This window comes from Apaloderma vittatum, unplaced genomic scaffold (assembly GCF_000703405.1).
Source record: "Apaloderma vittatum isolate BGI_N311 unplaced genomic scaffold, ASM70340v1 scaffold19675, whole genome shotgun sequence".
In the NCBI taxonomy this organism is placed as follows: Eukaryota; Metazoa; Chordata; class Aves; order Trogoniformes; family Trogonidae; genus Apaloderma; species Apaloderma vittatum.
Genome location: NW_009719099.1, coordinates 117,236 through 131,312, shown reverse-complemented (window position 1 = coordinate 131,312; position 14,077 = coordinate 117,236). Strand labels below are relative to the sequence as shown.

Here is a 14,077-nt window from a genome sequence, read left to right as displayed (position 1 = left end):
AGCTTCTTTTGACATCAGTAACACCACCTATAATAATTTCCAATAACCTGTTACGATATGCAGAATATACATATTCCTGGTTTTCATCTTACTGTGTCAGGTACAAAAAAATTTCTCTAACTTATTTTGACAGTTTTAAATAAAAGGAGATTTCTTTGCACCAGAAAAGCACTCATCTAATCAGAGGCTCATTTGTGAAGATCTATGGCAGTGTTCCCTCCTTTCAATCCAATGATTTTAAGGTCTAATCAGAAAAAAAGTACCTTTATTTATCACCACAGAGACATCCAAATACTCAAAATATCTTACGGCAAATCTACAGAGACAGGTAGGAACAAGTTTCGGCCATGCTCAGAGCTGACAAACCAGTGCTCTTTTGGAAGCCAGTACTGTTTCCTCTTGTGACTTGCTACATTCGGATTCACGCACTCTGTAAGTGGAACGAGCTTATTTCAACTCGCCTAAATGTATTAAATGTATATTTTGAATTCTATTCAGGTAATGAATTAACCTTCTGGGTAATGTAAAGCATGCCTTTTTTCCTCCCTTGGTCCTGAATCCAGATTTAGGAAGAAGGCTGACAAGTTAATGTGCTGTTGTAGATGAAACAGACTCAAGAGGAAAACAAGAAAACACTAGGAGAAACTGTACAAAGTGGTGGTCATCAGAACTTAACAATCTTGTAACACCTTGGGCTGGTGGTGTGGTCAGGTTAAAATAGCACCACCAGACTCAAAAGAAAGACCTGATGTTAGTTCTGGTATATTATAACTGTGAAGCACACTGAAGGACACACACATTCGCAGTAGTTCTGCCAGTCAAAACTGAAGACTGCCAATAGAACTGAGAAGACGAAAACCTACCTGTTATCTTGCTTATGGACACTGTCTAGGGATACTGAAATGAAGGGGAACATCTTGCAGACCTTATACAGTGCTTTTTTAAACTTAGAGTTAACATATTTGTGTGAGTACATCCTAAATTACGACAAATAATTATAATAATAGTACAAAAGGCAGTCAAGGACTTAGTTCAGTAATGTGCTGCATACTTTGGAAAGCTGAGGAGGCTTCACTGGAGGCTACATGCTTTTCAAGGCTCCATATTAGCAGAACACTTAAGTATTGCCCCTGTGTCTTAAAAATATATTAAAAACTAGTCTCCTGATTTTGAATAAGAAACAGCATATGGAACAGTTTTAACTCAGCCTGAAATTATCAGTAAGACACACTTCAGCAACCACTATTTTAATTTGAGGAATTCTTTTCAGATATATAGCATATTTCTTCTTCCCATTACATGAACTTTCTGGAAATTTTTCCTAAGTAGAAAAAAGTTATTTTAAAATTCTTCATCAATGAATTAGTGCTACTTGTAAATTTAATGTATTCTATATATGCTACAGATTTGCAAGAAAGTATTTCTTAACAGTGGGGATAATGATAAAATTGCTATAATGACAGGAATTATTATGACAGTGCAGAGAACTGAACACAACCAGACTGAATATATGACAATCACAACAAATCTTTCTACGTCTATGCCATTTGTAGTATAACATGAATGGAAATGAATCCATTTTTTTTTTGCACAATTTATATATTATATCGAGCAATATATTTAATAAAGCAAAGGAAATTCATTTGGAAGTAATTATTCTATGGCCTGAGAAAGATCAGAAGGAAAGTAGGCAAAATGGTAACATTAATCCCATGCCAGGAACAGGTTTCCTTTTAGCACTTAAACAAGATGTAGCAAAAACAACAACATTCTGTCAGACTATATGTTCATTCCCTGCTTTCTGGATTAAATATGCTTATTCTATGCCACATTTCTATAGCTTTCAATTCCTGTACTTTAAATCTATTAAACAATGTCAAGTTGAATTTCCTTCAAAAACTGCTGCAGGTTAAGAAAAAAATATAGGACAGAAGAATATTTGAGGGCTAACATTTATGTCAGCTAATTAATATGGATCAGTTGTGGTCTGCAAGGATTTTTAAAGTGCATGCATGTTCGAGGTAAATACAGACTAAGTATCTGATTTTGTTCCTTCCCAAATTGATAACAAAGCTCTTACTGATTTCAATACAAGTATGGTCTACCAGTTTTATAGGCCTGACAAATAAAATAAGGTTCTGTGCTCTTGCATAATGTTAGTTGTGCCAAATTGAGCATAGCCCAATACAACATTATATTTATTGTTCTATATTCTCTTTACTTAGTAAGGAAATGAGATTTTGAAAAAAAAACACAACCAAACCCCAAAACAACCATTGGGAAGAAACAGTAAATCTGTTTGGTTAGCAAGTTCTGTTTAAATAAATTGGTAAGAAATCAGCCCATGTTCAAAACTGGACACCCTCTAACCTACAGGATACAATACCATTTCCTTGTTTAAAAAAAAAATAATTTCATTATTTATTTTCAAAAGAGTCTTGTTAGCTCACAAAATTTGGTTATTTGAACACAGAAACACAGTTCTAGATCATGACAAAAATTAAGCTACCAAATGGACAACTGTTTAAAGACTTTTATGCAAAAGATTAATTCTCCCTATAGTCAACCCTAAAGTGGCTGGGTTTCTCAGCAACTTCTCTTTCATGGAATCACAGAATAACTCAGATTGGAGTGAGATCATCTAATCCTACCTCCTACTCAAAGACAGGCCAGATGTGAGATAAGAACAAGCAATCCAGGGCTTTATCCTGTTTAGACTTCAAAAGATCTAGGAATAGAGCCTTTTTATATGAGAAGCATGTCTCATTCATAAAAAGAACAAACACATCTTAATCATTGAATCATAGCATTGCTTAGGTTAAAAAAGACCTTTAAGATCACCAAGTCCAACTATTAATCTAGTGCTCTCAAGTCCACTACTAAACCATGTCCCTAAGCACCACATCTACATGTCTTTTAAACACCTCCAGGGATGGTGACTCCACCACTTCCTTGGACAGCCTGTTCCAGTGCCTGACAATCATTTTGGTGAAGAAATCTTTTCCTATTATCTAATCTAAACCTCTCCTGGTGCAACTTGAGGACATTTCTTCTGGTCCTATCCCTTGTTCCTTGGGAGAAGAGACCAACCCCCACCTCACCACAACCTCCTTTCAGGTAGCTGTAGAGAGTTTCTGTCACCGTAAGCCGTACCTGTTTGTAGTGTTTCAGCATCAAAGACATCCTCCTTGAAGAAAGCTCTAAAAGACAAAGGACTTGCACTACAGTCTTCTGAAAGTTTCTCAACAGCTTGTCTGAACACAGCAACTAAGGCATTAAGAGGTCCATCTAAATCAAGCTGGGAAGCGCATGGTGAAACCAAGCTCAGACGTACAGAGATTGATGCACAAGATGTAGAACTAGATTCCACAGATTCACACTCAATTTGGAAGCCCTCTGACAGCATCTTGGTTGCAAAATGTTTTCTTTGGAGTGGATCATCAACTGCTGCAACAACATGCCATTCAATCGCAGCATCTCTGGGTAGGTGAGATATTACAACCACAGCAAGCAACCCACACACTGCAGTGAAATCATGATACGCCTCTGAATCTTCAGCCTAAAAGATAAACAAAATATTGCGCATATTACAGAGCTGGTAGAAAATAATGTTGCTCATATTCAGCTGATAAATTCAAGGAAATAGGTGCAGTAGAGTTATTTCATGGCAACTGTTTTTCCCCTAAATTTTCTTCTTATTGAAATGTCATCTTTAGCAATTACAAATTTGTCTGACAGTTATTATCTACCCATTTCTGCAATCTCAACTACTATGCCTGCACCATTAAAATAAAAGCTGATAATAATGCATTTTGCACTCATACCAAGGTCAAAAAAAGAGTCTTTTTGCATACATTGTATGTACCAAAGGTCTTTGTGAAACAGAAACAGTAGAAACTATCAAAACTGCAGAAATCAGTTAGTAAAGCACTTATAATTTACTTTAAAAGTTGAATTACTAAAGATACAATTCAGATACAGCAAAGATACAGTTCAGATAGTTCTGAACATCACAATGATCTTGAACAAACCCTCTTAGAAGACAAAACATGTTTTCTTAATAGCAGAGCTAATTTAGAAGGTATATTTAAATTGTTTTCACATCAACCAGCACGTCTAATTAGCTACCTTGATATGCTAACTCTGAGTAACTGAGTTACTTTCTTTCTGACAATAATAAAGAATTGGGACCAGCTTTCTACTTACTTTTTGGTAAAAAATTTAATATCAATTGCACTGTAGGACGTTAAAAGGTATAGCAACTGAAAATAAAATTTCAAAATACTGAAACGGTCTTCTATGAGACAGAGGAAGAAATTGTGAATTTGTAGCCATTTCAACACAAATAAACTGTACCTATGTGCATTAAATAGCCTTTGAATCTTAACAAACTCAAGACAAGTTCTTAAAAAAATTATCTTTCCCTGTTGCTACATACTGGATACATCTGGATTTCATCTGGATACAAACAAAAAGAACCCCAGAGCTTTAAACTGGGAACAATGCATCATGGTGGATTGACTCCATACAGCTGCTTGCTCACTCCTCCCATCCCCAATGGCACAGGTGAGAAAATGGGTGGATCAAGATAAAAATGTTTCAATAAGTGAAGAAAACAGGAAGAAGAAAGGCAAACATTAAGCAATACAAAGGCCTCAACACCTCCCCATCAGCAGACTGATACCCAGTTAGGCTGTGAGCAATGCCTATCCTCCCAAAGATCTCTCTCTTTAGTTTTTATAACTGCATATGACATTATATGGAATCAAAAATCCCTTTAGTCAACTGGGGTCAGCTGTTCCAGCTGTGTCCTCTCCCAAATTCCTGTGCCTACTCTCCTGGCAGGGCAGTGTGAGAAACAGAACAGACCCTGATGCTGTCCAAGCACTGGTCAGCAATAGCTAAAACCCCAGCACATTACCAACGCTGTTTTGGTCACAAATCCAAACCATAGCTCCATACAGGTTGCTATGAAGAGAGTTAACTCCATCCCATTCAAAACCAGTACACATGTTTAGGTCTGCTGTTACCTTATATTTAAATGCACATACTCATAATCCTATTTTTTATACAGCAGCGCCAGTTCATGGAAAGCAACCCCATTTTATGATATACATACTCTCAAAAAGTATGAATTCACATTAACTTATCAGCCCTCTGAACACAGTTTTTTGTTCGAACAGTTGTTCGAACAGTCAAAACGCCAATCCTGGCCCACAGATTTTTTTCCTTTCTTACTTTTTCTCAATTTTTATGAGGAGACAACACATTAAACATTTTTAATATTAGTGACTTACACTATCTTCTTTGTGTACACAGAAAATAACTTTTTTATATATCAATCTGCTTACAGTGCAATATGTATTGGTAATACTGTCCACTGCCTGGCCTCTGAAAGGAAAAATAAAAACAAGGCAAACCTGTCATTTTGCCTGAAGTCGATAAGGCCATATAACTCACGGTACCTTCAATTCACAAGCTCAATTTTCATCCACTCGCTCTCAACTTTGAGAGGAAGAAATAATGACAGGTTACAGGCACTTTATTTCAAAATTCACTCACAAAGTTATTGACAAGCATTTTGCACAGAATATCTTTGATGTTTGACCCTCGTGAGCTGTTTACATGAAAAATGCACTTCTATATTAACGATAGTGGAGTCTAATTCTATACCAAACATGTAGCAATTGCTTTAGCATTTCTGGTTTTGATACGGGAACAAAAACAGGCATAATTTGTCTCAAACTGCAGTCACTTCAGTCATAATAAAATCTCACTGAGTACTGTTTGGCTTTCAGTACTTTCATTAGGCTAGCCAGGGCTGTTATTAAGGTACCAACAAATAAATGTTATATTAGCACTTAACAGGAGGAGCACAGTATTCTCCTCTAGGAGATGAATTCTAACCTTGTCAATATAATTCTGTTCTGAGTGCTGTAAAACAATTTGAAAAGATGAAATACTGGAGCTTTGCACTGAGGTAAAAAAAAAAAGTCATGCTCATTCAGGCTTAAAGGCCACTTTGCTGGCCCAAGGTGCTGAGGTACTGTTCAGAAAAAAAGAAGTCTAAAGAAGCTCTCTCAGGTCACATCAAGCACTAAGACAAACTTTTCTACTTCCCTGTACTTGTCTCAGGTTGTTAAATCAATTACTCACTATTTCTGCTTGCCTTCAGCTGCCATTTAGAATACGCAGAACTACATGAAAATTAAGGCCAGAAGAAAGTACATTTCCAAATTTAACAAATGAGAATCATTCTGTGTGAAAGACTATTCATGGTGCACCTGTGCAGTACCATAGCACTCATAACCTTTAACTAGAGAGTTTGCACAAAGCACAACTGATGGAGCTACTGGGGACTAATAATCTTTCATCAGTTGCTACAGAATCTTACAGAAATACTTGTAACAATGACCTCTCCTGACTTAATTTCAAGAAATCGCTGACATTTGTGTTGTGCATGGATGCTGCATTTATGGGTTACCTTTCAGAAATTTACAGCTGTCTTAAACGGGTGAATATTTTGATGGTAGTCTGTCTAGTAAATGAATACAAATATATAAGGTCTGCTAAGAAATTCTATTTATACAATGCTGGAACAATATAAGTATGTATTAAGAGTGAAAATTAAGAGGAGTTCTTTTATAAGTTGCTTTTTACAATCGATTCTGCATTCTCATCAATGAGATTCAGTGCTTCCAGCAGACAGTCATGGCACTACGAAGATAAACGTGTTTTTAGGGTTCTTGCCCAAGAATACTGTTGTAGACTGTACTGTAAAGGAGCACAGGTTTTGGCTTAGTCCTTCTCCATCTTCACAGTCTTGGAGAAAAAAGAAAAAAAAAGAATGAGGTAGGGGATGGTACAACTAGGCTTGCAATTCTCGAAAAAGAAGGGACAATTCTTGGGAACCTCTAAAATTCTTATTATTGAGAGACAAGAAAACTGTTGGGGCAAACAATGTTGAAAGCAGTGATTCCTTAGAGCATATATAACCTTGTTTACAAGTCTTTACAAACTTCATTAGGCTGTAGGTGTAGCTGTTATGTAAAGCTATTTGTCCTTAAACACTTATTTTCTAGCTCTTAGTATTCAAATGATTTTTACTTCATGGGAGAGGGTCTGCCTGTTGAAGATTCCAATTTCCACTTGGACTTAAACCTTTCCAAGAACAAATACTGCAAGGTAGCTTTAAACTGGGAGAAGTTAGAATATCACAGGGAAAACCAAGCAGATTGCTGAGAGCCTGTGAAAACAAATGACTCCGTAATGATTTCTTCTTTCAGGAATGGATGTAAACTGGATCATCTCAAAGACCACACTATGGCAGGATGCTGATTCTGTCATGCTATGAAATGATAGATCCCCAAACTTTGGACAAAGATTTGCTATGACAAGGGATTTAGCTCTAAATGAATATCCTGTTAGATTGTCCTCAAAAAATGATTCACAGTATCTTCCCTCTTCCAACAAGATCATCTGCTACTCAATTTATCAAAGGCGGTAAAGATGGAGTTACAGAAAGTTCAGAAAAGGAAGCCAAAAGAACAGAATTCTTCAAATAAATGCATTGTATCTATATCATTCCCTACCCAGAGAAGGACTACAAACACTCTCATCTTTTAAACTTGCTTTGAAAAAAACCCACAACTCAACAAAGGACTTCTCCCACTGTGAAGAAAATATTGATATTCTTCTGATGATATAATACACATTTCAATAACTCAGGGGAAAACCAGAAGCTACGCAGCAGATTTTAGAAGAACTGAGAATGTGACTATTATTTACCTGACTTCTTATAATACCAAAGTAGGTTGATGCCATATTACTGTAACCACTAAGAGAGTGCCATGCTAAGCTAGATAACATCTTGTAAAGTTTTCATAGACTGGCTAATAAAGATTCAGCAGTTAAGAAAGCAAACAAAACATTATGAATTCCTAGGAAAGGAATAGAGCATAAAGCCGCTACCATTATGCTGTTGTGAAAAAACACAGTTCACCCACACCTTCAGTAAGATACACGAGTCTGGACTTCTCAAGTGAAAAAGGACATATTAGACTCAGAATGTGTTCAGAGGAAGAAAACAAGGATGATCAAAAGCTCTGGAGGGTCTGACTGGAAATGTTCTCCAGCCTTCTTAAGGAGAATATGACAGAGGTTTACAAAATCATACATGACATAAGAAGGGTGAATAGGGATAAGAATTGATTTTGCATGCTTGTCTTTCTGTACAAGAACTACGGATCATCAAACGACATTAGTAGGAGCATGGTTCCATAAAGAACGATGGTAGGTGACACCTGCAATTTCGTGATGGAGATTGCTGTGGTTGCAAGAACTTTACAGGGATTGAAGGGGAGCCTGAACAAGTACTCAGAACACAGATTCAGTGGGAATTATAAGAGAGAAATCTTAAAATTCTCAGTTAATTCTTACTTATACAATAGTTAACAATTTATATAAAATTTAATGATTTATAGAACTACTAAAGTTACTTTCATTAATTTAAATATGAATTAAAATAGTTTGAGGTTGGGAGAATGCTAGGGTGGTTATACACTTTTCCTGGCTATACTATTCACATCTGCTTAGGGCTACTGTTTGGAGTCAGAATATTAAGTAAAGCCTACATCATTATGGATATTCTTATGTCCTTACATAAGAAGTTATGCTTATGCTGATAGTAGTCTTATGTTTGGTGAAGAAAAATGTCTGCGCCTTCTTGACTGGACTGGCTGAACTGTTGCAATTAGTCCCTTCCAATAACTAGTCTTTTCCAGTATTTCTGTAATTCTAAGGGAGTTTCATGTTAATCTGCGATATTCCAGACTGATTTTATAAATGAACAGTGAATACAGAGTCAAGCAGAAGAACGCAGGTAACAGATTTAAAGTGCTTCTTCAGCAAGTTGAGCAGACGTATTGACACCAGAATATTGGGCTGGAAGAAGTGGGAGTTTGATGTGGTTCCTCTTGGCCTCCTTCTGAGAAAAAAAAATAAAAAATGCTTCCTTGGCTCCTTTTTCCCAAACCACTATCACAGAGAAAACTGGAATCCTACTTTTCGAGAGGGTACATATAGCTTCAGTCCTTTCTTATACTGGCAGAGACAGCACAGACAAGCAAAACACAACAGGATAGTCCCAAGCAGGAGGTCAGTCTGTGTCAGGCACTTCCCACAGGAGCGGAGATCTCAAGCCCCGTTACACTGGAGCCAGCCAGCCAGTCTGCTGGGTTTTAACCCCTGTAGTGAGGTTCTGCAGTGGAGGCTCAACTCCAGTCTGCAAAAGCATAAGGATGACTGGCTGGAAATAGAAGAGGTTGAAAGACTTGGCTGAATTGAAGGCCACAGTTATCTGTGTTATCAAACGACATCCAAGAATGGGAACTCTTCCTATACTTTATGTTCATTCACAGGCTGAGGCTGAAAAGATAGCTTGGTAGAAACATTTCTTAGTGAATTAACAATCCCTTATCAAAAGATATTATAAGAAGGAAGGTTAACAACAGAGGTTGTCAATTGTTTTTCAAACTTGTAATTAACCTGCATCTCTATATTAAAGCAAAACAGTCATCTGAACTGCTGTATGCATAATGCTTTCCTCAGCTTGCTCAGATACAAGAAGTTACTGCATTGGTTCATAGTGTTATCAAGTCCTTGCATTTTGTATGCCTTAGTTCTGAGTAAAAATTCACTTGATTTTTATTGCGCATATTCAGGAGAGTTACAGAATACTTCCACACCAATCAATGCCTAATGTATTCACACCACCACTACAAAACTAACCAGAACCCAATGCAATGAGCAGAGTGAAATGAAGAAGACTGCGCTGTAAGGGTTGTGAACTAACTTACACAGAGTGTTGTTCTAAAAGGGCTACCTTTAAAAAAGAACTTCTCTAAATAATAGTGTAATCGTTCATGAAAAAATAAAATAAAATCAAAGATAGACCTTTTAAAATTCCAATGAAAACACAGGAATGACCACAGGATAACCTGTGCTCAATCCATCATGTATTTATTTAAATATTTAACTTAATTTAACTGAAAAAGGTACACATTTCAGCTATTAAAACTCATTAAATAAATTTGTTTATTTTGACTCTCCTCCATTTGTTCCAAATGAGAAATATTCTTTTTGTTGTGTGAGTAAGGACTAGGGTCTACCTACCTCACAGCTGCATAAGGAATCAGCTACAAAAGACAGAGATGAATGCGTAATTGCTATCTCTACAAAGAATTGACTTGGAGAACAAAAAGAAAGATACTGTGATGTTACTTTTAGAAGCTGAGTTTATGAAAATCTTCCGTGGTATGCATTATTATACCGTTATAGCGGCAAGATGAATGTGCCTTTAAATAATACATTTAAAATTTCTTTTACACTGCCTGCATTAAACAGAGTGCATCAAACTCCTGAGATCCAGTTTAAGCATTGCTAGAGTCTCTCACAACAATAGGTTTATGACTTTAAAAAGTAAAGATTCCACTAGGAAAACTGCATAAGAATAAAAATGTCAGTTCCTGAAGAAAGTAGGATAGAAGCAATCCTTTTCAACATCCTAGTTTGTCTAATAAATAGGCCACATGCATTCCTGGTATAACATGCCTGAATTCAAAGAATGAATACCACAGTGTTTTATAACAATAAAATTGTTAAAAATATTCTTTTTGCAAAGCTTACAAAAATAAGCAAGTCTGACATTTAGTACTCCTTCCAGAAATAAAATAGATTATTTCCTGCATGCCAAAAATACATTAACACAAGACTGGTAGACTAAAAATGAGGTTTTACAAACCTGAATATTTATCATGGAATAAATACTGCTAATATAAAAAGAAACCAATTCTTCAGAAATGATATTGCTTTCTACTCCACGTGTCGGACAAAGGTGATGGTAGTTCAGTTACCACTGTGTCATGCAAGAACTATTTTGTACAATGTCAACTGCAAGACAGAGCCTGTACTCACTTGCTATTACTGAACCAGGGCAAGTCTAGAGAAAAAAAGGTGGTTCTTTACTATTTTGTTGTGTCAGGATCTGATAGCACACTTTTCAGAATAATTTCTTTTTTTAACACAGTCTTTATCTATCTTCAGAAAACAGAAAGATGAAAAAGGAAAAGTAGAGACAGGGGAACAAATACAGGTATAGAAATTTAGAGGCAGGGCTATTTCTAAGGGGACTTTTAATCAATTTTTGTAATTCAAATGGATTTCAAATTGTCATCTCTTAATATAACAACTATAATTTCACATGCTGCCATTTGGGAAAAAAATACAAATTAAATTTTCTTCAGAATAATTGTGAAAAATTCTTCATGGAGCTCTGGCAGTGATGCAAAATAATTATTAGATATGAAGTGGTCAGCAATTAACATGCCAAGCACAACAGCTTAGCTCTTCCCAGAGAGGCATTTTGCAGGTGAGCAAAACAATCATACCTCAAGTTGTATTAGTGAGAGCATAGGAAACCTGAATCCTACACAATATATTGCTGGTTATTATTAGGATTTGTGAAGGCGATGGGCTAAAATTTTATGGTAGTCGACCAAGTATGTCAGAAGAAACTACCACAAAAATTGACTAACTTTATTCTTAGGGCCCAAATCCCTCAATAAATCTAGTGTAAATTTGATTTGATAAGTTGAGATGGCTTTTTGGTGCATAAAGGATACGTTTCAGTGTTTGCAGAATCAAAACTTCCATGAGGAATGGTGTCTGAATAGTACTCCTATAAGTATATGGAACCATTACATAAAAAACATAAGCAGATCAGATCAATAACTATATACAATCTATAGTTTATATCACTCAAACAGAACAATTTAGCAACATGCTGCTCTATCTTTTACCATGATCATCAACAGAGAGCAAGAAGCGGTATAAATTTTCATCACTTCTGCGCAGCAGACAAAAAGGTCCAGCTTAAATTAAAGACATAACCTTACAAGCTCTCTTTTGATTATATGTAGTATATAACGATACCCTCTGCTTGTTAATTTTGTTTCTCTTTTCTGTTGTTGGAGCTCTGTGTTTTCATCCTTTTGTTTCTGAAACTGAAAAGCTCTCTGACATGATCAAAACAAGAGTAATCAGCATCACATTTCCATGAAGACACAGTCAGCTTTGAGAGTCTCTAGAACAAATAAACGATTGAAAGCCTGAAAACTGTGTATGTCGTCTGTAATAACTAGGCTAACTTCTCTGCTTTCTGGACTTACCAACCTGGAAGTTTTCTTGAAAAGTAAGCTCAAATAGTAACTCATTAGAATAAATTGAAAGAAAAACAGAATATGCAAACCTGCCCGCTGAAAGACAGACACAGGCACCTGCACGCACAGTAATGGAGAAGAATCTCTGAGACTTCGATTTTCACTTGATATATTAAGCAAGTATCACAATCTTTTTCTATTCCCTTGTCTAAAAGCACAGTTTCAATAGCCTCATGGACTTAAGAGTTTCCAACTCCCCACCGAGTCTTATACATTTCAATCTTTCTTCAAAATACATTTCGTAACTGTATGTGACAATTATGCCAGCATCAGAACAAGAGAAAGATTTTAAAATGTTGTATAATCAGCTATAGGAAGCATGTGAGAATATTGAATGGAAACTACACAATACTATTTCTCCCATATTTTTAGATAGTTATAAACCTCAGCTATAGCACTGATTATTCAGAGAAAAGCATGTTCAAAGGACTGCAATGAATGTGTCTAGACTGAGAATCTGAGGAACAGGGGACTGCCAGCATGGCTGTCAAAGGGGCATAATGCCTGAAATTCAGAATCAGACAATTAGTATTAGCTTTAGAAATGCACATGAATGCTTGAAGAAGAGGATTTTTACCTCTTACTGGGCCCTTAATTACTCCCACTTACACATAATGAGGCAGGTAAAATCGAATTTGTGTTTATTCTGGTTGTTTTGGTTTTGTGTTTTTTTTTTTTTTAAGGCGGTAGGGCTTGGTTTTGGGTTGGTTTTTTGTTTGTTTCTGTGGGTTTTTTGTTTGCTTGTTTGTAGTGTTATTTATTTTTTTTTCTAAAGTAACTGTTTATGGTTTCAGCAGAACATTTCAGTAAGCAAGTGCTCTGACACAATAGGAATACCTGTATTTTTTTCCTAGATCAAAGGGCTCAGGAAAGGATTTTCACTTTTGTGAAGTGCACAGAGAACTTTGGTTGCTTAGCTTATTTGGCAGAAGTAGTCCCACTACACTGTGCGCTTACCAACCGGGTAAACACCCTGCTACTGCACGGGAAGCTCAGCCATTGGTTCTCATCCTGTGGCATAAAGTATCTGAAGCTCTTAAGGTCTGATATATTTTAGTCTAAGTATACTCATAGGGTTCAGAAGAGGAATTTGTGGGTGAAATGTAATGGTCTGTGATGTACGGGTCAGACTGAATGATCTAATGGTGCCTTCTGGCTGTACAAGCTACTCAAGCTATGAAAACCACTTTACTCAGTACTTACACTCGGTCCTTCCACCAGCGCCGCAGTGCCTGCGCTCCAAACACCCACACTGAGAAGGCAACCATCTGACTCATTATGGCCTTTAATATCCCTTGCTGATAGTTTTAAATTTTTAAACAGCCCTACCTGTCGTGCTCCCTTTTATGTGTTCTCCTAGTTACAGATATCATTTCCGAAGCAAAATATCTAAACAGTAAGCATAATAAAAATGAAACAGGTTAAAGCTTATTAGCAGTAGGGAGCAGATGTAGTAAAACTCTGCCAGTTCCCCTACATTTCCTCCCCAGCAGGGACTTTCTGTCAAGCTGTGAATTAGTTCTATACAATAATGCAGGCTGCTGTTACTGCAATTGCACCTTCCTATACCTCGCTATTGTACTAAAAATTCACTTTGATTTTTGATTTCTTCCTTCGTAATAATAATATTTAAAGCAGTTCCTGCAGAGCTAAATGCAAATTCAAACTCTGCATGCTAGATGCTCAGGAGGGCATGAAAATGTAAAATTGATAAGAAAATAATTACATATTGAAATGCTGCTTTATTTGCTTTAAAAATATTCACTTTCTCTCAACAAACTAAAGGTTCCTGAGCCAAG

At 36.4% G+C, this 14,077-nt stretch overlaps 1 protein-coding gene across 1 annotated transcript in view; it reads right to left on the bottom strand.

Moving 5' to 3' along the window:
- Positions 1 to 272: 272 nt before the first annotated feature.
- LOC104274788 (diphthine--ammonia ligase-like) overlaps positions 273 to 14,077 on the bottom strand; it is a 116,813-nt gene continuing 103,008 nt past the window's right edge. Inside the window, 2 exon segments of the mRNA XM_009870519.1 lie at positions 273 to 430; positions 3,154 to 3,559. Coding sequence (XP_009868821.1) covers positions 273 to 430; positions 3,154 to 3,559 — 564 coding nt within the window.